The 27,463-nt window shown below is 50.2% G+C and overlaps 1 protein-coding gene across 1 annotated transcript in view; it reads right to left on the minus strand.

The window, feature by feature from the left end:
* Positions 1 to 12,485, minus strand: part of LOC119962993 (phosphoglucomutase-2-like) — a 100,692-nt gene extending 88,207 nt beyond the window's left edge. The window contains 2 exon segments of the mRNA XM_038791430.1: positions 79 to 246; positions 12,351 to 12,485. Coding sequence (XP_038647358.1) covers positions 79 to 246; positions 12,351 to 12,413 — 231 coding nt within the window. The 5' untranslated portion in view covers positions 12,414 to 12,485.
* Positions 12,486 to 27,463: the final 14,978 nt, after the last annotated feature.

A 27,463-nucleotide genomic window follows, 5' to 3' on the forward strand; every position in this document is an offset into this window, starting at 1 on the left:
ACCGACAGATTAGCTACTCCCAAAACAATTTTCATGAAGTTCAGCAGTTTTTCAAATCGTGCTTACACATCAACTTACTTGTGTTGTCTGAATAATTGTAAGGTCATTCATGTGAGAAAATCCTGGGCCCATGGTTGACCGCATCCCAGCTGTTCCAAACATCATCCTTGATCCAAAACATTCTTCAAGCCGATCAATATCCCCGTCACAATTCAGCTGCCTGACCTCTGCTAACGTCTTTGGATTCTAGAAAAGCAAAAATTATTAAAACGTCATTGGTTTGCTGGGCAATATAACATCAAGCTATACTTTCAAACTCATTATAAACAGCTGTCACATTCCTGCTGTGAATCAGAACTGAATATATAACATTGCTAATTCTTGATAAAAAAAAGTTAACATTCCTCACAAATCTTGCTGCCAAAGCAAGAACTGAAGGGCCGCTATTAGTAACATCCAACCACATTGCACACAACACTACCTCAGCAGAAAAGGATAAAATTGTAAAAGGTTTACAGCACAAAAGGCATCATTCGACCCGGTGAGGCCTTGCTGACTCTGCAAGAGAAACTTAACTCTTCTCACTCTCCTGCTCTTTCCCCATCAAGTTCCAGATTGGAACCACTCACTGCATAAAAACATTTTTCTTCATGATGCTTTGGTCCGTTTTTAAAAAAAATAATTTTTATTGAAATTTTTTTTTTACAGAAAATATATCAAACAATGAAAAGCAACAATAAAACACCATAATAACTGTACCACGTTTAAGTCTGTATCAACGTATGTATCTCACCCCCCACACCCCCAAACCCAGTGAACAAGAGAACTTAAAAATGAATTAAAATTAAATAAGTAAACAGAGTCAACGTGACACCCCCCCCCCCCCCCCCCCCCCCCCCACCGGGTTGCTGCTGCTGCTGACCCAGTACCCTATCGCTGAGCCAGAAAGTCGAGGAAAGGTTGCCACCGCCTAAAGAACCCTTGTACCGATCCTCTCAGGGCAAATTTGACCTTCTCTAGCTTAATAAAACCCGCCATGTCATTGATCCAGGTCTCCACGCTTGGGGGTCTCGCATTCTTCCATTGTAGCAAGATCCTCCGCCTGGCTACTAGGGACGCAAAGGCCAGAACACCAGCCTCTCTCGCCTCCTGCACTCCCGGCTCCACCCCAACCCCAAAAATCGCGAGTCCCCAGCCTGGCTTGACCCTGGATCCCACCACCCTTGACACCGTCCTCGCCACCACCTTCCAGAACTTCTCCAGTGCTGGGCATGCTCAGAACATATGGGCATGGTTCGCTGGAATCCCCGAACACCTGACACACCTGTCTTCGCCCCCAAAGAACCTACTCACCCTAGTCCCGGACATATGGGCCCGGTGCAGCACCTTGAATTGGATGAGGCTAAGCCGCGCACATGAGGAGGGAGAGTTAACCCTCTCCAGGGCATCAGCCCACGTCCCATCTTCGATCTGTTCCCCCAGTTCCCCCTCCCACGTAGCCTTTAGCTCCTCTACTGACGCCTCTTCCACCTCCTGCATTACCTTGTAGATATCAGATATCTTCCCATCCCCGACCCAGACCCCTGAAAGCACCCTGTCACTCACCCCCCTCGCGGGAAGCAAAGGGAATCCCTCCACCTGCCGCCTAGCAAACGCCTTTACCTGCAGATACCTGAACATGTTCCCCGAGGGGAGCCCAAATATCTCCTCCAACTCCCCCAAGCTCGCAAACCTCCCATTAATGAACAGGTCCCTCAGCTGTCTGATGCCCACTCTGTGCCAACCCTGGAACCCCCCATCAATGTTCCCCGGGACGAACCGATGGTTCCCCCTTAACGTAGCCTCCATCGAGCCCCCCACTTCCCTCCCTATGTCGCCTCTACTGCCCCCAAATCTTGAGGGTAGCCGCCACCACCGGACTCATGGTATACCTCGTAGGAAGGAGCGGCAACGGCGCCGTTACCAGGGCCCCCAGGCTTGTGCCTCCACAGGACAGCATCTCCAACCATTTCCATGCTGCCCCCTCTCCCTCCATCACCCACTTATGCACCATCGACACATTGGCCGCCCAATAATACTCCGAGAGATTGGGTAACGCCAGCCCCCCACAATCTCTACCCCGCTCCAAGAAGACCCTCTTCACCCTCGGGGTCCCATGCGCCCAAACAAAGCTAATGATGCTGCTAGTCACCCTCCTGAAAAAGGCCCTAGGGATAAAGATGGGCAAACACTGAAATAGGAACAAGAACCTCGGGAGAACCGTCATTTTGACGGATTGCACTCTACCCGCCAGCGATAGCGGCACCATGTCCCACCTTTTGAATTCCTCCTCCATCTGCTCCACAAGCCTGGTAAAATTAAGCTTATGGTGAGTCCCCCAACTCCTGGCCACCTGCACCCCCAGGTATCTGAAACTCTTCGCTGCCCTCTTAAATGGGAGCCTCCCAATTCCCTCCTCCTGATCACCTGGGTGTACTACAAATACCTCACTCTTGCCCAGATTTAACTTATAGCCCGAGAAGCTCCCAAACTCAGTCAACAGCTCCATCACCCCCAGCATTCCCCCCTCTGGGTCCGTCACATACAACAGCAGGTCGTCCGCATACAGCGAAACCCTATGTTCTTCCCCACCCCGCACCAGGCCCCTCCACCTCCTGACTCCCTCAGCGCCAAAGCCAGAGGTTCTATCGCCAGTGCAAAAAGCAAGGGGGACAGGGGGCACCCCTGCCTGGTCCCACGGTAGCGCCTGAAGTACTCTGATCTCCTTCCATTGGTAACCACACTCGCCATCGGGGCCTCGTAGAGCAACCTCACCCATTTGATGAACCCCTCCCCGAATCGCTCTTGCACCTCCCACAGGTACCCCCACCAGTTGTTGCCTAGCTGTCCTCTCTTTCTCATCTTTGTGCGTTTTGTAAGCGATGATTTCCCACCTTATCACCGCCTCCCAGAACATGAGAGGATGAGATCTCCCATTCTGGTTGTTGGAACCTACCTGACTCTAACCTGTGATATTTATTCGCGGAATGCCTCATCGGCCAGGCCTCCATGTGCGATGTTGAGTCCGGCCCGTCTCCGACCTCACATCCACAGTGTGGAGCTTACGATTGCAGAATACTCCGCACCTACCACCCTTGGAAGCACCATTTTTATCACTTATAGTAAGTAGATCCTGGTGTAGACCCTGTGTACCTGGGAGGAGAACCCGTTCTCCCCTGGGTGTGTGAACTGTCATGGGTCCACTGTCCTCATCTGTTCCATGAACATACCCAATTCCTTCACCCGTTTGATTTTTTCCCCCTGATTTGGTGTTCAATCTGTCTTTCTGTGGGTGCTGTACACAGTTAAAGTTGGTGTGTGTCAATGTCAGGGATTTCCACCATGGTCTTTTCCATGAATTCTACGTCATATCAGATAGGAGCATGTACATTTATAAGGACCACTAGTGTCTCTTCTAGGACACCATTAACCACAATGTACTGTCCCCCTTGGTCCGCAACCGCCCTCGTAACTGTGAATGCTGTCCTCTTATTGAGCAGTATGTTCAACCCCCTAGCCTTGTCCCATAGCACTATTGTCAAGTCTATTCTACCCCACTCTTCCTTACCCACAGTTGGTCTTTCTCCCTCAGGTGTTTCTGGAGGAAGACTATGTCAGCTTTCATACTTAGCGGATGAGTGAAGACTCTAGATCTTTTCACTGGGCCAAGTCGTCTGACATCCGTTAGATATCTGTTAGTTAGTCAAGTTTCCTTCATCACGTGAACGGCAGGATAGCACAGTGGTTAGCACTGTTGCTTCACAGCGCCAGAGTCCCAGGTTCGATTCCAGGCTTGGGTCACTGTCTGTGTGGAGTCTGCATGTTCTCCCAATGTCTGCGTGGGTTTACTCCGGGAGCTACGATTTCCTCCCACAAGTCTCGAAAGACGTGCTGTTGGGTGAATTGGACATTCTGAATTCTCCCTCAGTGTACCTGAACAGGCAGCAGAGTTTTTTAGGGCTTCTCATAGTAACTTCATTGCAGTGCTACTATAAGCCTATTTGCGACACTAATAAAGATTATATTATATTATTATACTCATGATAGATGTAGGAATGCACAACTTTCATCTGATCTGCTGGTTGTGGGATTGCTTTGCCCCGCCTGTCGCACGCTAATTCCACTTTTTTGCATGCATGTAGTCCTGTGTTATAGTTTCACCAAGTTGTCACTTCATTTTTTTTTGGTATGCCTGGTGCTGCTCTGGATATGCCCTCCTGAGTCAATTGATTTCTTGACTTGACGGTAATGGTTGAATGGGGGACACTCCAGGCCACGAGATTCCAGATTGTGGCGGAATATAATTCTGATGCTGATGACCCGTCGCACCTCATGGGAACCCAATTTTGAGCTACTGGATCTGTTCTGAATCTATCCATTTGGCTGGCTGGTAGTGCCATACGACAGGATGGACGGTATCCGCAATGTCAAGGTGGGATTTTGTCTCCACAAGGACTGTGTGGTGATCACTACTGCCGATACTGTCATGGAAAGATGCATCTGCGACTGGTAGATAAGCGAGGGCAAGATCAATAGGTTTTCAGTTGTAGGTTTTCGCACCATCTCTGGCAGGCACAATGTGGCTGTTATTGATTCTCTCACCCAGAAAACATTCTGTGTCTTTGCTACCAACGGTGTTTCTTCCGAGTGGTGTTGAACATGGAAGAACGTGGATTCATCAGTTCGGGGCGAGCAATATCATAGAATTTACAGATATCATAGAATTTACAGTGCAGACGGAGGCCATTCGACCCATCGAGTCTGCACAGGCTCTTAGAAAGAGCACCCTACCTGAGGTCAACACCTCCCCCTATCCCAATAACCCAGTAACCCCACCCAACACTAAGGACAATTTTGGACACGAAGGACAATTTATCATGGCCAATCCACCTAACCTGCACATCTTTGGACTGTGGGAGGAAACCGGAGCACCCGGAGGAAACCCACGCACACACGGAGAGGATGTGCAGACTCCGCACAGACAGTGACCCAAGCCGGAATCGAACCTGGGACCCTGGAGCTGTGAAGCCATTGCGCTATCCACAATGCTACCGTGCTGCCCACTAGTAGCGGGGTTTTCCTTACCCATGTTTGACCGGATGCCATGAAACTTTATTGGGCCAAATTCAATGTTGAGGACTCTCAGGGTTACTCCCTGACATCTGTATATCACTGTGTTGCCACCTCTGTACATCTGTCTGTTGATCAGAAAGGACTTTCCCAGGTACGATGACAGAGGATACCGAAACATTGGCTGTAATATATAATTCGGCGAGCATAACCAAGTGAGGTTAATGCTTAACTAGTCTGTGGAACAGCTCTTTCTATTTTGGCACAAGTCCCCAGATATTAGTGAGAAGGACTTTTGCAGGGTTGACTGGCCAGGATTTGCCTTTGTTTTTCTGCTGCCTAAGTTGATGAAAGATGACCATCTGGTTTGAATAGAATCCCAAAAGTGCGGAATGAAATGATTCGGCGCATCATGTCTGCCCTTTGAAAGAACACCCGACATAGGCCCACTCTCCATCCCTATCCCCATAACCCCACTCCCACACCCTATCCCCATTACCATACCAAACCTGCACATCTTTGGACTGGAGGAGGAAACCGTAGCACCCAGAGGAAACTCACGCTGACATGGAGGGAACGTGCAAACTCCACAGTCATCCAAGGCTGGAATTGAATCCGAATCCTGGTGCTGAGGGAACAATGCTAAGCACCGTGCCATCGTGCCACCCTTTTATTTTATTCTTCTTTGTCTTTTCTGTCACATTATGGATACAACTGAGTGGCTTGCTAGGTCACTTCAGAGGGCAGTTAAGAGTTACTATGGGTCAGGGCTCACATGTAAGCCAGACCAGATAGTGACAGCAGGTTTTTTTCTCTGTAGGGAAAGTCGCCATGAACACTGAACTTTACAGGATGGTTAGGTTTTAAAACGTCCCCTTCAATTTAAGATGAAACAGAACCTTCAAAAAAGGCCGATGGTGAAGACATGCTCATGTGATTTGGTTGCCATAGGAAAAGAATCACAAACAGAAATCCATTGGGGGGGGGGGGGGTGGCAAGTTTAACCTCTTTACATCGAATCTCAAAGAATAGTCTCAGCTGCTCTGTGATACACGGAATACAAAGGAGTCACTACTTTGCTGAAGTAGGTGAAGTTTTGTGCCAATAACCAAGGGAGAGTTGGGCGTCGACAAAAAGAGTCATCCAGACTCGAAACGTTAGCTCCCTTTTCTCTCCAGATACTAATACTACTAATAATAATAATAACTTATTGTCACAAGTCGGCTTCAGTGAAATTACTGTGAAAAACCCCTGGTTGCCACATTCCGGCGCCTGTTCGGGGAGGCCGGTACGGGAATTGAACCCGCGCTGCTGGCTTTGTTCTGCATTACAAGCCAGCTGTTTAGCCCACTGTGCTAAACCAGCCCGTCAGACCTGCTGAGATTTTCGGTATTTTCTGTTTATGTTTCAGATTTCAGCACCGGCAGTAATTTGCTGTATTCTAGAGTTGAGAAATTGAGCCCCGCTGGTGGTATTTGGATCCCCAAATCTCAGGTAGATTAGAACATTTGCCCAAGGACAATGGCAGATTCAAACTGCTGTGGCGAGAGAAGTCAACATGCTGCAAAGCTGTCAGTGGCCGTGTGACTGTTCCTTTAATGCTATCTGTCAATAGTGTGAAACGGGTTTTGTCAGGTCTATGTCCGTTACACTGGTTAGTTAATGCAAAACTACTTTCCCTTTGTTTGATGTTCTAGTTGCCTGTTAATTAATGTTTGACCAATATTGATTTTAGTTTGTTTGTTTGTTGCAGTAATAGTTTAAAAATTTGAAATCTTATCCTTTGGCTCTTCCCAGTGGTTCCTGGGAAATTAATCTTTTAAAAAAATTATTCATCTCTATGGGGATCATAACCAAAGCAGACAGATCAGGTTAGCAGATTAATTGCAAATATGTTTGTTTACATTCACAATTTAACTTCATCCTTTCAAAAAGAGTGAATCATGCATCCAACAAATCTGTAAGCAATCAATCAGTCTCCAAGCACTCTGGCAACACTTAAGAATATTAGGACATGCACAAGAGTAGCTGGGATGACATACAAAAGAGAGACTGCCCCATCAAGCTAGTTCTGCAGAAATAATGATGTAAACACACTTCACACTGACCCAACCATGAGCCACGCTATCACCGGAGAGAGGCAACAAAAGTGATAAAGGATTGGGCCAATTCAAGTAAAACACATTCCACCTCGATTTCTAAGATAATAATCAAGCCAGCTTCCAGGAAACTTACAATTTCTCAATGTCTACTAACTCGCAGTATAAACGTTATCTCAAGGACAGGTCAAGTACTCCTTTAAACATTCACCAGAAAAATGATTTTCGAAGCCTTTGCAGTAACCAGCTACATAAGTAAGGATGCACCCCCAAATCTACAATGTCTTACTTGCCGCAACACTGAAGGAAGACGATGTGACGTACCTGCAGGCATCAACCTTGAGTTCCCTTCAAAGAAGCTCTTCAATCTCCCCAGGTAGTAATCAGAGAGCTTCCATGCGCAGGTGATTGTGCCCGGTTAGTCCACAATAAGGAAGCAGACATTGAGATTCTGGCAAACAAATTCTAGAGAGCTACCAAAATCTTTGGACTCCAAATCAGTGTCGCCAAGACCAAGGTTGTTTCTGCCAGCACCTGGCACCTGCTATGAAGCCAGTTATAAGTGTGAATGGGATTAATCACAATGTTGCAGAAAATTCCATACCTTGGTCGGGTGCACCCTATGGAAATCATTATTGAAGATATCAGTGCACACATTCAGGGTGCAAGTTCGGCTTACAGCTAACTCCATGATAGTGTCTGAAAGCAGCAAGGTATTAAGCTGAAGATTGGAATCAAACATTGCCATGCCATTGCCCTTACCACCCTGCTGTATGAAGCAAACTCCTGGGTCAGTGATAGGTGCCACAAAGATTTAAAACATTTCCAAAGACACACAATATCCATCATGAGAATCAGAACAAAATCACAAACAACTATCATGATGAACTTAACAGCAAGGAGACCACCTTCCAGAAAATGTAATTGGCGACCTATTTCTCTCACATGGGTGACTATAGAGTTCACCCTTCTATGGGGAGCTGCCACAGGGCAAAACTACATCAAGGTGGTCAGTACAAACAATCCAAGGATACCCCAAAGAAAAAGTCATATAAACCTCTGCCCATGTGAAGGTAAACACTAAAATTTGGTTCATCATGTTCCGAGGACCATCTATACCAAATCTGCAACATCCGACTTACCTTAAGGAAAGCCAGAGATGGTGCTTCTGCAACATGAATGGATAATACGGTGGATATCCATGTCAATCCCACATCAGATTCTTCAGTCAGAAGATGAAGACAACAATTAAATCACATACAGCTTGGACAGAGTCTGCTACCAACTAGAAAATTGATTCTTCCTGCATGTTTCATTGCTTTACTCCAGAGGGTGGTAACTCGACAGAAATAAATATTTTCTGACATCTTTGTATCAAATTGTTCTCTGGTCCAGCGAGCCATCCAATCGATCTAAAATAACATTTCCATTCAGAATAACACCACCTCTAGTGCCGCAAGCCACCCTCTATCGGTGTGCTTACCAAATAATAAAAATATGGAATTACCCAAACTTCACACAGCCAAAACATACTCCATTCAATGTTATACTTGGTGTGCCAATATTACCAAAAATATAGTTTAGTTTTCTGGAGCTATCTCGCACTATTGGTGTACTTTTAATGAAAGACCAATTATTACTCTCAGCACTCTTTGTTGGTCTTTGCATCAACAGATATCTTGGCATGTTAGAAACAGAGCTGAAGCTTCCAAACTTCAAACACATGACTTTAATAGACATCTGTCACACAGCCAATTTCCATAACTTGCCTAAACACAGTCTATTAAGTTGGCCCAAATGACTTAATTTATATTTCCTTACACACAAATCCATTAATACACTAACTGCCTAAATAAGTGACGGAAATGAGAAACAGAAATAGCACTAAGAGGAGTATTGTGGAACTTAATTTGAGACTTGCCCCCATTCATAACCTACTGTTAATGAGATTTTAACCAATTATCTCATCAGCATAATATATGTCCTCTGATCTCATACGATTTGTCTTAACCCATTCATTTTCAAACTCAGGGTCGCAACCCGCAGGTGAGTCGTGGGCGGGTGTCGGGAGCGTCGCAGAGCAATTGGTCACGGCGTTCCCAGTCAATCTAAGAACAATCATGGAACTTAATTTTTTTAATAATCATTATTGTCACAAGTAGGCTTGTATTAACACTGCAATGAAGTTACTGTGAAAGACCCCTAGTTGCCACATTCTGGCACCTGTTCGGATACACAAAGGGACAATTCAAAATGTCCAAATTATCTAACAGCACATCTTTCGGGACTTGTGGGCAGAAACCGGAGCACCCGGAGGAAACCCACGCAAACACAGGGAAAACGTGCAGACTCCACACAGACAGTGACCCAAGCCGGGAATAGAACCTGGGACCCTGGAGTTGTGAAGCAACAGTGCTAGCCACTGTACTACCGTGCTACAATGCAGGAGGCCATTTGGCCCACTGAGTCTGCATCTTCCCTTGAAAAGAGCACCCTACTTAAGCCCACGCTACACCGTAACCCACTAACTCCTTTTGGGCACTAAAGGACAATATAGCATGGCCAATCCACCTAACCTGCACATCTTTGGAATGTGGGAGAAAACAGGAGAACCCGGAGGAAACCCACTCCGACACGGGGAGAAAGTGCAAACTCCACAGAGTTACCCGAGGCCGGAATTGAACCTGAGTCCCTGGAACTGTGAGGCAGCACAGTCGTGGGAGGAAGTGCCCAATGGCCACGACCGGCTTTTGAAAATGTCAACCGCATCGGCTTTCAAGAATGCCGGCCATCTCACGTATGCGTGCCCCCTCAGCCGGATGTAGCAGTGCACAGGTCCAGAGCCCAGCGGTACAGATGGAGTCTTCCTGCTGACTTCAAACAAGAAATAAGCTGGGCGTCTAAATTCTCAGCAACATCACAAATTCAGCGAGCCACTGTATTATCACTGGTGGGATGAATTTCATTTTTTCAGCTAACCTCTCATCTAGGACTGTACAAATTATGTCTATTGCTGCAGGGAGAATTAATCTCTCTGCTCAGTGTGGGACCTTTTCTCTTCAGCTACATGGTAAACTACCATCTAAGAAACTAACTGTGCTTTGCCATTCAATGTAACATTTCTGCTCAGGACTTCAGCTGTCAAATTAAGTTCTCACTGCATCCTTTGAAAAAAAAATCAAGAAGTTTGTCCTCGAACTCACCATGCTTAGTCTTCAAATGCCTTTGAAGTTTTGAGGGTTTTAAACTTTCATTTACCAGCACTTCCCTGCATGTAACATATGTGCTTTGCATCCTGATTTACATTGGCATAATTAATAAAGCCACACCACAAGAAATCATCTTTATACTGCTTTGTTCCTGATTTCAGATTCTTCTTAATGGGCTCTGGAGCTCACACTGCATTGTCCTGCTGTGGATTCTCCTGACCAGCTCTCTCCAACAGATTTGGTTGTGAGATCCGGGCCTGTTTGTGACTCAGGTGCTCTCTTACTTACTACCACACTTTCCATTTAAAATTCTTCAGTCATGTTGCTTGCTTGCTAACAAAATGGAGGAACGGCTCTTCATTAATTTCACGCCCAGAGCAGGTGACATCAGTGTATGAGGCACACAGCCTGCTCTCTGTCACCGCTTCTGGCGGAACACTCCCATCGATTTTTTAAAAATCTGCTCCTGGGACAGCGTACTGACATCCAGGAGAGGTGATTTACCATGCTAGGCTCCGGGCCTGCGCACTGCTACATCCGGCTGAGGGGGCAGGCATGCGCAGAACAGCTGGCATTCTTGAAAGCCTGTAATGGTTGGTATTTTTAAAAGCTGGTCGCGGATGTTGGGCACTTCTTCCCATGACTGGAAACACCACACCCAATCGCTCCGCAACCCACCAATGGGTGACGACCCTGAGTTTGAAAATGATTGATCTACAAGACACAATTGTATCAGCACCATGCAGGAACACCCTCTACTTGCCTGAATAAGGCAGCTTAAATCAGCAGCCATCTACTACTTTAAACATTCACCACCAATGCAGCAGTACCATCATCAGCATGCTCTGAAGCAATTTGCTGAATCTCTTTGTGGCAACACCTTACAAACCAGCAATCGCTAACCCCAGGAGAAGAAGGGCAGCAGGTAGCTGGGAGCACCAGGCAGCATGGTGGTACAGTAGTTAGCACTGCTGCCAGGTTCAATTCCGGTCTTGGGTGACAGTCTGTGCGGAATTTGTACCTCCTCCAGATGTCTACATGGGTTTCCTCTGGGGGCTCCAGTTTCTTCCCACAGTCTAAAAGGCATGCCACATTGCCCCTTCGTGTCGAAGATTGGGTGGGGTTACAGGGATAGAGCAGTGGAGTGGGCCTGGGCAGGGTGCTCTTTCAGAGGATTGGTGCAGACTCAATGGGCTCTATGGGCTCCTTTTGCACTGTAGGGATTAATAAAGAATACAACACAGGAACAAGCCCTTCAGCCCTCCAAGCCTGTACCGGCTATGATACTACCCTTAGCCAAAACCCTCAGAAAGAGGCTCAGAATGATTCTGGTCAATTCTATGATTCACTTCCAAGTGACTGACCACCCGGAAATGGAAACGTATCGCTGTTTCTTTACTGGCTCTGGGGCAATATCTTGGAACTGCCTTCCTAATAGCACTATGAATGCACCCACATCACATGAACTGCAGCAGTCCAAACAGGCAGCTCACCACCTTCTCAAAGGCAATTAGGGATGGGCAATAAATGCTGGCCTAGCCAGTGAAGCCCATATCCACTGAATGAATAAAGCAAGTGAGGGAATACATTTTGGGAAGGGTGAAAAAACAAGGAAGCGCACACTTAAATGAAACAGAACGGGGACGCGACCAAATGCACAATTTCCTGAGAGGTGAGTTTGCAGGAAGACCATCAAGATCACTGTGCTTGTATGGCTCCCACAGCCCAATGAATTGGTCTCAATGAAAGAGTCTGAGACCCATGCTAATTCCTGTCCAGAGGGGCGGCAGTGGCATTTTGCCAGCTCAAAACACCAGCTCGGTGCCCGGCTCCCGACCGGGACAAGCGATGGTCCGGACTTGGTCCAGGAAAAGCAGCGTCTCCACCCTCCCCCAGCAGGGACCGGGATTGCTCCGGACCTCGGCCTCCTCACCTTATCCCATTCCAACCACTGCACGATCGCCCGGTCCAGGGCAACGCTCTCCACACCGTCCATTCCCTCAATCACACCGAGAGCCCGCGGACAGGTAACTGACCCACACACCCGGATACACTAATTAGAGCGCTCCCACTGCTGACCAATCAGAGCCAGCTACTACTGACCAATCAAAGCCGGTTCTCCAACTACGGACCAATCATCGCCCTCCTACTACCGACCAATCAGAACCCTCCTACTGTTGACCAATCAGATCCAGCCAATTCATTTGAAACGTCTCCACTATCAGCCAATAGGAGCTAACGACTCCACTAGTAACCAATCACAGCTGGAGTCTCCACAACTATCCAATCACAGCCATTCCTCCACTTCTGACCAATCAGAGCTCTCCCACCGCTGGCCAATCAGCGCTCTCCTGACTGTGACACCTGTGGCAAAGGGATGTTGATCTTTTTCTAAAAGGGGAGGATTTTATGCTCCACTAGTGCAGCGTCTTCATCAATCTTATTTGAAAGACCCCACCCCAAACTATAATTCAGTCTTAGGCCCATACCTCAGTTTGGTAGCACAGTGTTTTTCAGACTTTTTTCCCGGGACCCACTTTTACCATGCCAGCCGACCTTCACTACCCACCATTATTTCTTACCTTTAATGCGATAGGAGAGCCTGCTTGATCCCCACAAGCTCACTTGCTTTGCCATTCACTGTTACATTTCAGCTAAAGGCTTCAGCTGACGATTTAAGCTCTCACTGCATTCCTTGATTAAGAGTTTTGTCCTTGAACTCACCATGCTTGTCTTCAAATGCCTTTGACGTTTTGAGAGTTTTAAACTTTCATTCCCAGTCCATCCCTTCATTATAACAGGCTTTACATCCTGATTTGCATTGGCAAAATTAACAATGCCGTTGAAGTTTTAAGGGTTTTAAACTTTCATTTTCAAGTACCTCCATGCATTTTAACAGACTTTGCATCCTGATTTGCATTGGCAAAATTAACAATGTCATACCTCAAGAAATCATCTTGACAATGCTTTGTTCCCGATTACAGTTTCTTAATTGTTTGTTCACCAGTGGCGTTGGATACAGCTGACACAGCATTGCTTTGTCCTGCCATGGACTCTCAGCTTTGACAAAGAGTCATCGGACTCCCTACAGATGCTGCCAGACCTGCTGAGATTTTCCAGCATTTCTCTTTCATGGACTCTCAAGCTCTCTGCAGCAGATTTAATTTTGAGATCCTGGCCAGTTTGTGTCTCGAGCCCTCTCTTCCTTTACTGCAAAATGACCCTGTGGTGATATGCATCACTGTCAATACACAAGGGGTTAATGTAAATACACTATGACCAAGTAAACACTAGAGGGAGCACCAGAGATGTTATGACATGCAAACATGCAGCTGATGAACACATAGAATAGGACGCAATCAATGGGCAGTCAAGACACACATAAGTGACGCTACCACAAGGGGGCATTTACACAACCCATATATAAGGACAGGGCACACATGCTCTGTCTCTTTCCACAGGCAACACTTAGAGAGTAGGACAGAGGCAGATCAGAAGCATCACATCCACCCCATGGCGTAGAGCAGACTAGTTAGTTAGACTGAGTTACTATAGCAAGATTAGCAGGAGAGCCAAACTCATAGATAACTGTGCTAATGGTTCAATAAATCACATTGAACTTACTTCAACGTCTGGAGTATCTTTTGGTCGAAGCTGCATCGAGTTGCAGCATGTGTTCTCCCAGAGTACATAACACAACAGGCCCATCTTCAGTTCTTCACACAGTCCTGTTGTTTGCTTGTTGGCAGCTACAAAACGGAGGAATCTCTGCTCTGTGTTTTTGCACTCAGAGTATGTGAAATCAATGTTCGGGGCACATGACCTGCTCTCTCTCGCTGCTTCTGGTGGGAAAACTCCATTGATTTTTTTTAAAAATCTGGTCCTGGGACAGCGCGCTGACGTCAAGCGGAGGCGGTCTGCCCCGCTGGGTTTGGGCCTGTGCACAGCTAGATCTGCCTGAGGGGGACACGCATGAGCAGGACATCCAGCATTCTAGAAACATGGTTGCGGCCGGCATTTTTAAAAGCCGGTCCCGCGATCGACAATGCCGCGACCGATCTGGGTCGCGACCCTGAGTTTGAAAGTGGCTGAGGTGGGATGTATTGGTCAGGGGGAGAGGTTTGAAGAAATTAGGAACAAAATATGTCTAGGTGCCCAATTTCCTGACCCTCTTATGCCACAAATCCAGTTGTTCCGAAGTAATCTCCATTTCAATGCTTGTAAGTCTATCTCAAGTGAGGAGTGAGCAACAGCTACTAAAATATGCTGTAACTAGTTCTGATTAACTTTAATTTTCAAAGTTCAGGGGTGAGAAATTTCTGACACGGCAAAATTCTGACTTTTGGAACACGGAATACTGCCTTTTAAATTTTTCCCACACTTTACCCCAATCTGACTCACTACCTGTGATTGGGAGAAAGAAAAATAGTAAAATGAAAAATAGGAGGAGCATTACGATCCTGCTCCGCCATTCAAGATTATTATGGCTTATCCTCTCTCAACACCCTACTCCAGCAGTCTCCCTGAACCCCTTGACTCCCTTAGAGTCTAGAAATCTATTTATTTGCTTCTTAAATATGTTCAGGTGATTTGGCCTCCACAGCCTTCCTTGGTTGAGAATGCCACAGTTTTACCACCATCTGAAGAAATGTCTCCTCAGCTCAATCCAAAATGATCTACTCCATATCCTGAGACTGTGACCCCATTGTTCTAGACCCTCCCAACAGAGGAAACATCCGTGAATCCAGTCTGTCCAGCCCTGTCAGGGCTGGGTTACAGAGTCTGGGTCACGAGCAGCCAGCAGATCACTTTCCTGCCTGGGTTAATCTTAGCGCCACCTCCACTGCCGCAGAACAGCTAAGCCTTCTTTCTTAATCTGAGGCTCCGCTATGAATGGGGCAACCTGGTCCGAATATTCGGCTTCAGGCTCCAGCCCTGGAATGGAGGAGGGGATTACAGACAGCCGTGGCCTCAACCACATGCTGCCCTCGGCTTTGTACCACCTCTGGCTCAGCCTCCTCTGAACCGGTTGGCTATTCTTCTCAAGTGAGGATGATCATCTTCCAGGAGTCCAAAGATGGCTGATGAGGCATTCAAGGTCTGCAAACCTTATGGCATGTCAGATATTTGCTATCATGTACAATGTCTGGCTATTACTGGTTTGAATAATGGCACGTTTATTTCGCCGCTTTGGCTTTTCCTCTTAATTTTTGGGTCTCAAAATACTGAAATCCTTCCTGCAGACATTGCCGCAAACTAATGGTCGATGTAATGAACTCCAATTGGCTTTATTGGTTGGCCAATTGGAGTATGAGCTCCCTCAATGATAGCTCATTGAGGGGGCCCATATAAGCACCTGTGTAGACTTTGTGAGACAGTCTTAAGTTGATTGGACTGCTAGCAGCATTGTTTGTAGCTGCTCCTGTAATATCGTTATTGTAAATAAATATTGGTGTGGTGACAGAACACCTGCCTCCCGTGGATTACTACAGTGGTGACAAGGTAAACTAAGAATTTTGCGGAGACCAGCTGCCGCACTCGGAGGGTAAGCCTTGCCATTTAAAAAATGCCATTTTTTGGGAGGTTAGAGGCATTCAACCCGGCTATTGAGAACTGGTCCCAGTATGTGGAGAGAATGTGTTACTTCTTCCGGGCAAATTATATACTGACGGACGAAAGGAGACGGCTTATCCTGCTGTCGGCGTGCGGACCCTCAGCTTTCGCCATTATACGTAGTCTGACTTATCCCGATGCGCCGGACACGAAAACTTTCCAAGAAGTAACGGAATTGGTGAAAGAGCACTACGACCCAAAACCACCCCTCATTTTGTGTAGGTACAGATTCCACACAGCGAAGCGGGAAGACAGGGAGTCGGTCACAAATTTCTTGACTCGCCTGAGAAGGCTGGCGGAAAAATGTGAGATCGTCCCGACGCTAAATGTAATGCTTCGGGACCGGTTAGTGTGTGGTATAAACAATCTCACAATACAGAAACGCCTGTTGGTGGAAATGGAGCTAGACTGCAGGCAGGCATTACAGCTCGCACTGTCCCGAGAAAAGGCAGCAAGTGGGGGGCAGGAACTACAGGGCACGCCAATGGAGATAGATGATGAACCCTCAATTGAACGCGAGACAAGTTGCTGTACAAAAGTAAGGCTTTAATAAGCTAGATGTTAGCCCTGCGGTCGACTACAGTAAATGGACGACCGCCGGGCTTACTGGGTATTTATACCCCACCCTGGAGGCGGGGTTAACTCAGCCTCTCGACCAATCGGGGAGCCGTCACATGACTGGTCTCAACCAATCGGTCGAGAGGCACATGACCGACCAGGGCCAATGGTAAGCCGGTGTTCTGCACCAATGGCAGGCAGCTATGTTAATCATACCACCACATTCACCCCTTGCGGAGAAAGAAGCCGGGGGGGGGGGGGGGGGTAGCAACGAGAGCTGGCGGGGGGGGGGGGGGAACTGGTGGTATGAGTAGTAGCCAGAGAAGGGAAAAAAATTTGGCTTCCCACTGGCCCAGACATTTAACAATAGTACATATTGTCCATACAAGGTCCATGGTGTTGTTGAAAATTAAATAGACTCGATCAGCCTTTTCATTGCCCTTGACGTCCTGGCAGACCGCCGCAGGGGAGTTGGTGACATTGGTTCAGCCGATGGTGGTGGTTCCGCTGATGTCCTGGACTCCGGGAGCGATGGTCCTTGAACTGTCTCCGTCACCCGGGCTGGTGGTGGAGACGCTATGGATGGGGAAGGGGTGGCCTGGGTGGGGCGCTGGGGGAAAAAAAACAGGGGGGGTCTGTGGTGAAGGGGGGGGGGAAGGCCGCACACCGGCGGGTGCCAGGTCCCGGAGGGAGACCGTGTCCCGCCGACCGTCAGGGTACTCCACGTATGCATACTGCGGGTTAGCGTGGAGTAACTGGACTTGTTCCACCAACGGGTCGGACTTGTGCACCCGCACATGCTTCCGGAGCAAGATAGGTCCAGGGGCGGCCAGCCACGTCGGGAGAGGGGATCCGGAGGATGACTTCCTGGGGAAAACAAGAAGACGTTCATGAGGTGTCTGATTTGTTGTGGCACAGAGGAGTAAGCGGATAGAATGTAGGGCGTCAGGGATAACCTCTTGCCATCGAGAAATAGGGAGATCTCTGGACCGGAGGGCCAGGAGTATGGTCTTCCAGATGGTACCATTCTCCCGCTCGACCTGTCCGTTACCCCGAGGGTTATAGCTGGTCGTCCTGCTAGAGGCAATGCCCCTGTTGAGCAGGAGTTGACGCAGCTCGTCGCTCATAAATGAGGACCCCTGATCGCTATGTATGTATGCGGGGTAGCTGAACAGGGAGAAGATGGAGAGGAGGGCCTTAATAACGGTCGATGTGGTCATGTCGGGGCAGGGAATGGCGAAGGGGAAGCGGGAGTATTCATCGATTACCGTCAGGAAGTAAATGTTTCGGTTGCTAGAGGGAAGACGCCCCTTGAAGTCAATTCTGAGACGTTCGAAGGGGCGGGATGCTTTGATCAGATGTGCGCACTCGGGGCGGTAGAAGTGCGGTTTGCACTCTGCGCAGATGTGGCAGTCACGGGTTACTGTCCTGACTTCCTCGATGGAGAAAGGCAGGTTGCGGGCCTTTATGAAATGGTAGAAACGGGTCACCCCTGGATGGCAGAGGTCCGCGTGGAGGGAGCGGAGGCGGTCTATCTGCGCGCTGGCGCAGGTACCGCGGGACAGGGGATCAGGAGGCTCATTGAGCTTCCCAGGATGATACAAGATCTCATAGTTGTACGTGGACCACTCGATCCGCCACCGTAAGATCTTGTCTTTCTTAATCTTGCCCTTCTGTGCATTCTCGAACATGAAGGCCACTGACCGTTGGTCTGTGAGGAGGGTAAACTTCCTGCCGGCCAAATAGTGCCTCCAATGACGCACAGCTTTGACTATGGCCTGGGCTTCCTTTTCCACTGAGGAGTGGCGGAGTTCGGAAGCCTGGAGGGTTCTGGAGAAGAAGGTCACGGGTCTGCCCGCTTGGTTCAGGGTAGCCGCCAGAGCTACTTCTGATGCGTTGCTCTCGACCTGGAAGGGGAGGGACTCATCGATGGCGCGCATCATGGCCTTTGCGATGCCCGCTTTGATGTGGCTAAAGGCCTGGCAGGCCTCCGACGATGGCGGGAAGGTCGTGGTTTGAATGAGGGGACGGGCCTTGTCGGCGTAATTGGGAACCCATTGGGCGTAGTAAGCGAAGAAACCCAGGCAGCGTTTGAGGGATTTGAGGGTATTGGGGAGAGGGAGTTCCATCAGGGGGCGCATGCGTTCAGGGTCGGGGCCTATCACTCCGTTACGCACTACGTAGCCGAGGATGGCTAGACGGTCAGTGCTAAATACGCACTTATCCTTATTGTACGTGAGGTTAAGGAGTTTCGCGGTTTGGAGAAATTTCCGGAGGTTGGTGTCATGGTCCTGCTGGTCGTGGCCGCAGATGGTGACATTATCGAGGTATGGGAACGTAGCCCGTAATCCGTACTTGTCGAACATTCGGTCCATCTCCCGTTGGAAGACAGAGACCCCATTTGTGACACCGAATGGAACCCTAAGGAAGTGGTAGAGGCGCCCATCAGCCTCGAACGCGGTGTACTTGCGGTCACTCGCGCGGATGGGGAGCTGGTGATAGGCGGACTTGAGGTCCACAGTGGAGAAGACTTTATATTTCGCGATTTGGCGGAAATACAGGGGAGAGGATACTCATTCAGTTGCGTAAATCGGTTGATGGTCTGGCTATAGTTGATGACCATCCGTTCTTTCTCCCCAGTCCGGACCACCAGCACTTGGGCTCGCCAGGGACTGTTGCTGGCCTCGATGACCCCTTCCTTCAGCAACCTCTGGACCTCGGACCTGATGAAGGTCCGGTCCTGCGCACTGTATCGTCTGCTCCGTGTCACGACGGGTTTGCAATCGGGGGTGAGATTAGCAAACAAGTGAGGGGGGGTATAGGGCCGCCGAATTGGAAGGTCAAGCTCTGCTATGTTAATCATACCACCACAGTAGATACCTGTGAGAGGGACTACCACAACGGGTCCTGCTACCAGACAGCCACTCTCAGGAAAAGCCTGAGAAATAGAGGGATAAAGGAAAACCCGAACTGCCCTCAAGTCTGCCAGGACTAACTGGAGACAGAGGGAAATACCGGCTGAAGCTCCCCCAACAGAGAAGGACTGTTTCTGGCATCAGACAGAGTGGGGTAACAACGACAGTAAGCCTAGAAGGAGGTGGCAAAAGAGGAGTAGCAGGTGGGGACGCAGGGAAGTACACAACCTAGACGCCCCATCCTCCTCCGAAGGGGAACAATTATATAATATTGCAACAAAGAAAGCAGAACACATTAAGATTACCCCACGGGTAAACAGGCGGCCGACAATAATGGAAATAGACACGGGTGCGGCCGTATCAGTAATGGGAGTGGCAGCATTTAGAAAAATCAAAGATGGACTCCAGCCACTAACCCTAACAAAAACATCTACGAAACTTAAAACCTACACGGGGGAACCCCTGGAAGTTCTAGGCATGACTCATGTACCTGTGGAATATGAGAAACAATTGCTCAGATTGCCGTTGACGATAGTAGAGGGCTCCGGACCGAGCTTAATTGGACGAAACTGGCTGAAAGGCCTAAAATTAGATTGGATGAAAATTTTCCAGAGTGGAAGCAGGCAGTTGAGTGGAGTACTCCAAAAATACCCGGAGGTCTTCCAGGAAGGTTTGGGGGAAAACATAGGCGCCAAAGCAACTTTGCACGTGGACCCAGAAGCCCTTCCGAAATTTTGTAAGGCCAGGCCGGTACCTTTTGCATTAAGGAAGAAAGTAGATGACGAAATAGAAAGGTTGCGGCGCGACGGCATTATCAGACCAGTACAGTTCTCGGAATGGACAGCGCTGGTGGTACCAATTTTGAAGCCAGACGGCTCGACACGTCTCTGTGGAGATTTCAAACAGACAGTAAACAAATACGCACTGCTGGACAAATACCCAATCCTGAAAATAGACGACCTATATGCCAAACTGGCAGGTGGGCTTTTGTTCACGAAACTGGACATGAGCCACGCCTACCTGCAGTTAAAACTGGACAAGGGCTCCCAGAAGTTCGCTACGATCAACACCCTGAAGGGCCTTTTTCATTATACTAGGCTACCTTTCGGAGTGTCATCAGCCTGCGCTATATTCCAGCGTACGATGGAAAATATTCTGCAGGGACTACCGCAGGTGGCGATTTATTTGGACGATGTCTTAATCACGGGTAGGACAAACAGGGAACACTTGAGGAACCTGGAGGAACTGCTCAGGCGTTTCGCAAAAAGGCAGGCGTACGGCTAAAAAGGGAAAAATGTGTTTTTCTGGCCCCACAAGTGACGTACCTGGGATATAAAGTAGACGAGTCAGGCTTACACCCATTAGAAGACAGAGTAAGGGCAATAAAAGAAGCCCCAGCTCCCACCACGGTCCAGGAGTTACGATCATTTCTAGGGTTGGTAACCTATTATGGAAAATTTATTGAAAATAGGGCGTCCATCCTAGAACCCCTCCACCAGCTACTAAAAAAGAGGCAAGAATGGAAATGGTCCGCCCGTGAAAACTGAGCATTTAGGGACATTAAGGAACAGCTGTCATCCGAAAATGTCCTAGAGCATTATGACCCAAGGAAGGAATTGGTGGTCACTTATGATGCATCCCCCTACGGGGTAGGAGCCGTCTTAGCCCATAGAGGAAGGAATGGGGAAAAACGGCCAATAGCCTATGCTTCAAGGACCTTGGCGATGGCTGAGAGGAAGTACGCCCAAATCGAGAAGGAAGGACTGGCGGTGATATTCGCACTAAAAAAATTTCACCAGTATCTGTACGGGCGGAAATTCACCATAGTGACGGACCATAAGCCGTTATTAGGGTTAATAAAAGAAGACAAGTCAATACCCCCGATTGCATCAGCTAAAATCAACGCTGGGCGTTGCTACTGGCAGCGTATAGATACGTTCTGGAGCACAGACCGGGAACGCGAGTAGAAAATGCAGATGCTTTGAGCAGACTTCCCCTCCCGGACACTCCGCCGCAAACACCAAAAGTAGAGGAGACAGTAATGACTCTAAATTTTTTGGACACCCTACAAGTAGACACACAACATATTCGGTTGTGGACGCAAAAAGACCCAGTTTTAGCCAAGATGAAGCATTTACTGCTAACAGGGGAACTGGAAAGACCAGTGGAGCCCCAGATGCACCCATACTGGAGCAGAAGGGACCAAATAACCGTAGAAGACGATATTCTATTATGGGGAGCCTGGGTAATAGTCCCAGCTCAGGGCTGTCAGGCAATCATTTTTTTAATTGGAATTTTTTACAGAAATTATAAAAATATAACAACAAGTATAGCAACAAGCAGTAATATGCAACTAACAGCCTCATAACACCCACAATTCCCCCCAAACCGTAACATCACATGTATCCCCCCCCCCCAACCCCCCCACCCCCCCAACAAGAGAACTTGGGCTACTGTCCCAGTACCCTATCGTTGAGCCAGAAAGTCGAGGAAAGGTTGCCACCGCCTAAAGAACCCTTGTACCGATCCTCTCAGGGCGAATTTGACCTTCTCTAGCTTAATGAAACCCGCCATGTCATTGATCCAGGTCTCCACGCTTGGGGGCCTCACGTCCTTCCATTGTAGCAAAATCCTTCGCCGGGCTAGGGATGCAAAGGCCAGCACACCGGCCTCTTTCGCCTCCTGCACTCCCGGCTCTACCCCAACCCCAAAGATTGCGAGTCCCCATCCTGGCTTGACCCTGGATCCCACCACCCTTGACACCGTCCTCGCCACCCCCTTCCAGAACTCCTCCAATGCCGGGCATGCCCAGAACATATGGGCATGATTCGCTGGACTCCCCGAGCACCTGACACACCTGTCTTCACCCCCAAAGAACCTACTCATCCTTGTCCCAGTCATGTGGGCCCTATTCAGCACCTTGAATTGAATGAGGCTAAGCTGCGCACACGAGGAGGAAGAATTAACCCTCTCCAGGGCATCAGCCCATGTTCCGTCTTCGATCTGTTCCCCCAGTTCCCCCTCCCACTTCGTTTTCAGCTCCTCTACTGACGCCTCTTCCACCGTCAGGCAATCTTAACCGAGTTACATCATGGACACCCAGGGGTGTCTAAAATGAAGATGCTAGCTCGAAGCTACGTTTGGTGGCCAGGTTTGGACACAGACATAGCAGCCTTGGTACGTCGATGCCAGGAGTGCCAACAGGGTCAAAGAGTGCCACCAGCGGCGCCATTACACCCATGGGAATGGCCAGGCAGATCGTGGACCCGCCTGCATATTGACCACACCGGCCCTTTCATGGGCTCAATGTTTTTGGTGATAGTGGACGCCCACTCCAAATGGTTGGACGTCCACCGGGTAAACACGGCAAGCACAGCATCGACAATTGAAAAGCTCAGGGCCTCGTTTGCAACACATGGACTTCCGGAGGTATTGGTGTCGGACAATGGAACGGCATTCACAAGTGGGGAATTTGGAAAATTCCTGAAGGAAAACGGAGTCCGTCACATCAAAACGGCCCCTTACCATCCAGCAACCAACAGCCTGGCAGAGAGAGGCACCAGACACTTAAAGCGGGACTCAAGAAGCAGCCGGCAGCGTTAATGGACACAAAGCTCTCCCGCTGGCTGTTTGATTACAGGACCACACTGCATTCCACAACGGGCATACCACCAGCTGAATTCTTTTATTAAGATTTTCACAAAATATAAACAACAAAACAATATTAACAAAACAACCATGGTAAAAACCCAAGAACAACACCCACCCAACTACAAAAGCAACTACAAAAACAAAAAAAAGCAAACAACAAAAAGGAAAGAGATAACACCCGCCACATCCGACAAACCCATGTACACAGTTCTCCCTCCCACCGAACCAAACCCCCCCCCCCCCCCCCCCCCCCCCGGGTTGCTGCTGCTGCCGGCCAATTTCCCTACCGTTCCACCAGGAAGTCCAGGAAAGGCTGCCACCGCCTAAAGAACCCTTGTACTGATCCCCTCAGGGCAAATTTCACCTTCTCCAATTTGATGAACCCCGCCATATCATTGATCCAGGCCGCCACGCTTGGGGGCCTCGCATCCTTCCACTGAAGAAGAATCCTCCACCGGGCTACTAGGGACGCAAAGGCCAGGACACCGGCCTCTTTTGCCTCCTGCACTCCCGGCTCCACTGCAACCCCAAAAATTGCGAGTCCCCAGCCTGGCTTGACCCTGGATCCCACCACCCTCGACACCGTCCTTGCTACCCCCTTCCAAAACTCCCCCAGCGCTGGGCACACCCAAAACATATGAGCGTGGTTCGCTGGGCTCCCCGAGCACCTAGCACACCTGTCTTCGCCCCCGAAAAACCTACTCATCCTCGTCCCAGTCATGTGGGCCCTATGCAGCCCCTTGAACTGTATGAGGTTAAGCCTCACACAGGAAGAGGAGGAATTCACTCTCTCCAGGACATCCGCCCACGTCCCCTCCTCAATCTCCTCACCCAGCTCCTCTTCCCATTTACCCTTCAGTTCCTCCACCGAGGCCTCGTCTACCTCCTGCATTACCCGGTATATGTCCAAAATCCTCCCTCCTCTAACCCACACCCCCGAGAGCACCCTGTCCCGTACCCCACGTGGGGGCAACAAGGGGAACCCCTCCACCTGCCACCTGGCAAATGCCCTAACCTGCATGTACCGAAACATGTTCCCCGGGGGAGCCCAAACTTCTCCGCTAACTCCCCCAAGCTCGCGAACCTCCCCTCCACAAACAGGTCCCTCAACCTCCTAACCCCTACCTGTGCCAGCCCAGAAATCCGCCATCAATGCTCCCTGGTACAAACCGATGGTTCCCCCGTATCGGGGCCTCCATCGAGCCCCCCACTTCTCCCCTATGCCGTCTCCATTACCCCCACATTTTGAGGGTAGCCGCCACCACCGGGCTCGTAGTATACCTTGTTGGAGGGAGCGGCAACGGCGCCATTACCAGCACCTCCAGGCTCGTGCCCACACATGATGCCGCCTCCATCCTCTTCCATGCTGCCCCTTCCCCGTCCATTACCCACTTACGCACCATCGCTGCATTAGCAGCCCAACAGCACCCACATAGGTTGGGCAGCGCCAGCCCCCCCCTATCACTGCCCTGTTCCAAGAACACTCTTCTCACCCTCAGAGTCCCATGCGCCCACACAAATCCCGTAATATTCCTGTTGACCCTCCTAAAAAAGGCCTTCGGGATAAGGATGGGGAGGCACTGGAACAGGAACAAAAACCTCGGGAGCACCGTCATCTTAACGGACTGCACCCTCCCCACCAGTGACAGCGGTAACATATCCCACCTTTTGAACTCCTCCTCCATCTGTTCCACCATCCTTGTGAGGTTGAGCTTGTGCAGGGCTCCCAGCCACCTGGACTCCTAGGTACCTGAAGCTCTTCCCTGCCTACTTCAGTGGGAGCCTACCAATCCCCTCCTCCTGATCCCCCGGGTGCACCACGAACAACTCGCTCTTGCCCAGGTTCAGCTTATACCCAGAGAAGCCCCCAAATTCACTAAGAATCCTCATCACCTCCGGCATCCCCCCCACCAGGTCCGCCACATACAGCAACAGGTCGTCCGCATAAAGTGACACTCGATGCTCCTCCCCACCCCGCACCAGGCCCCTCCAGCTCCCTGACTCCCTCAACGCCATGGCCAGGGGCTCAATTGCCAACGCAAAGAGCAAGGGGGACAGGGGACACCCCTGTCTCGTCCCCCGGTACAACCGAAAGTACTCCGACCTCCTGCTATTCGTGGCTACACTCGCCATCGGGGCCTCATAGAGCAACCTCATCCAACGGGCAAACCCCTCCCCAAACCCAAACCTTTCCAACACCTCCCACAGATACCCCCACTCAACCCTATCAAAGGCCTTCTCCGCATCTAATGCCACCACTATCTCCGCCTCCCCTTCCACAGCCGGCATCATAATAACGTTGAGGAGCCTTCGTGCGTTTGTATTCAACTGCCTTCCCTTCACAAACCCCGTCTGGTCCTCGTGAATGACCCCCGGCACACAATCCTCTATTCTTGTGGCTAAGATCTTTGCCAGTAGCTTAGCGTCTACATTTAGCAGCGAGATCGGCCTATATGACCCGCACTGCAGATGGTCCTTGTCCCGCTTCAGGATCAAGGAAATCAGCGCCCGTGACATAGTTGGGGGCAAAGCCCCCCCCCTCTCCATTGCCTCGTTAAAGGTCCGGACCAACAGGGGGCCCAACAGGTCCACATACCTTTTATAAACTTAGGCCGGAAATCCATCCGGCCCCGGCGCCTCCCCGACTGCATGCTCCCTATCCCTTTAACCAGCTCCTCCAGCTCAATCGGCGCCCCCAGTCCTTCCACCTGCCCCTCCCCCACCCTCGGAAACCGCAGCTTGTCCAAGAAGCGCCCCCCCCCCCCCCCCCCCCCACCGGGGGCTCGGACCGGTACAGTTCCCCATAAAATTCACTAAAGACCCCATTAACATCTACCCCCCTCTGCACCACCTTCCCAGCTCTATCCGTCACTCCCCCAATCTCCCTGGCCGCGTCCCACTTTCGCAGCTGGTGTGCCAGCATCCTGCTCGCCTTCTCCCCATACTCATACACCGCCCCCTGCGCCTTCCTCCACTGAGCTTCCGCCTTTCTGGTTGTCAATAGATCGAACCTGGCCTGAATGCTACGCCTCTCCCCCAGCAATCCCTCCTCCGGAGCCTCCGCAGATCTCCTATCCACCCTCACCATCTCCCCTATCAGTCTTTCCCTCTCCCTCTGCTCCCCCCTCTCCCTATGGGTTCGGTTGGAAATCAACTCCCTCTAATCACCGCCTTCAATGCCTCCCAGACCGTCCCCACTCGGACCTCCCCGTTATCGTTGGCCTCAAGGTACCTCTCAATACACCCCCGAACCCTCCCGGCCACCTCCTCATCTGCCAGCAGCCCCACCTCCAAGCGCCAAAGCGGGACGCTGGTCCCTCTCCTCCCCCAGCCCGAGGTCCACCCAGTGCGGGGCATGATCCGAAATGGCAATGGCAGAGTATTCAACATCCTCCACCCTCGAAACCAGCCCCCTGCTCAGGACAAAAAAATCAATCCTCGAATACGCCTTATGCACGTGGGAGAAAAACGAGTACTCCCTGGCCCTTGGCCTCGCAAACCTCCAGGGATCCACCCCTCCCATCTGATCCATAAATCCCCTCAACACCTTACCTGGCCTCCTACCCGTCCGGGACTTGGATCGATCCAATGGGGGATCCAGCACCGTGTTGAAGTCCCTCCCCATGATCAGGCCCCCCACCTCCAGGTCCGGAATGCAGCCCAACATGCGCCGCATAAACCCCGCATCGTCCCAATTTGGGGCGTAAACATTCACCAACACCACCCGCTCCCCCTGCAGCTTACCACTCACCATCACATACCTCCCGCCACTGTCAGCCGCCACATTTAACACCTCAAATGACACCCTCTTTCCCACCAGGATGGCCACCCCCCCGATTCTTCTCATCCAGCCCTGAGTGAAATACTTGGCCCACCCATCCCTTCCTCAGCCGAACCTGGTCCGCCACTTTCAGGTGTGTCTCTTGGAGCATTGCCACATCCGCCTTCAGCCCCTTCAAGTGCGCAAACACCCAGGCCCGTTTGACCTGCCCATTCAGCCCCCTCACATTCCAGGTTATCAGCCGGATCAGAGGGCTCCCTGCCCCCCTCCCCTGCCGATTAGCCATAACCCATCCCCTGCCCACCACTGGCCAGCGTCCCCCGCTCGGCCAGTACCCCACGGCGGCAACACCCCCCCCCCCCCCCCTGCATCCTCCAGCTCCTTCCTGGCCATTTCAGCAGCAAACCAGTACACCCCCTCCCCCCCCCCCCCAGGCTAGGACCCCTCCTAGCCGCGCCCCTCCCTTCATAGCACTCCCGCGAGCTAGCTAACTTCTGCTGAGCCCGGCGACTCCCGCCATACCTCCGA

Source organism: Scyliorhinus canicula, chromosome 3 (assembly GCF_902713615.1).
Source record: "Scyliorhinus canicula chromosome 3, sScyCan1.1, whole genome shotgun sequence".
Taxonomy (NCBI): Eukaryota; Metazoa; Chordata; class Chondrichthyes; order Carcharhiniformes; family Scyliorhinidae; genus Scyliorhinus; species Scyliorhinus canicula.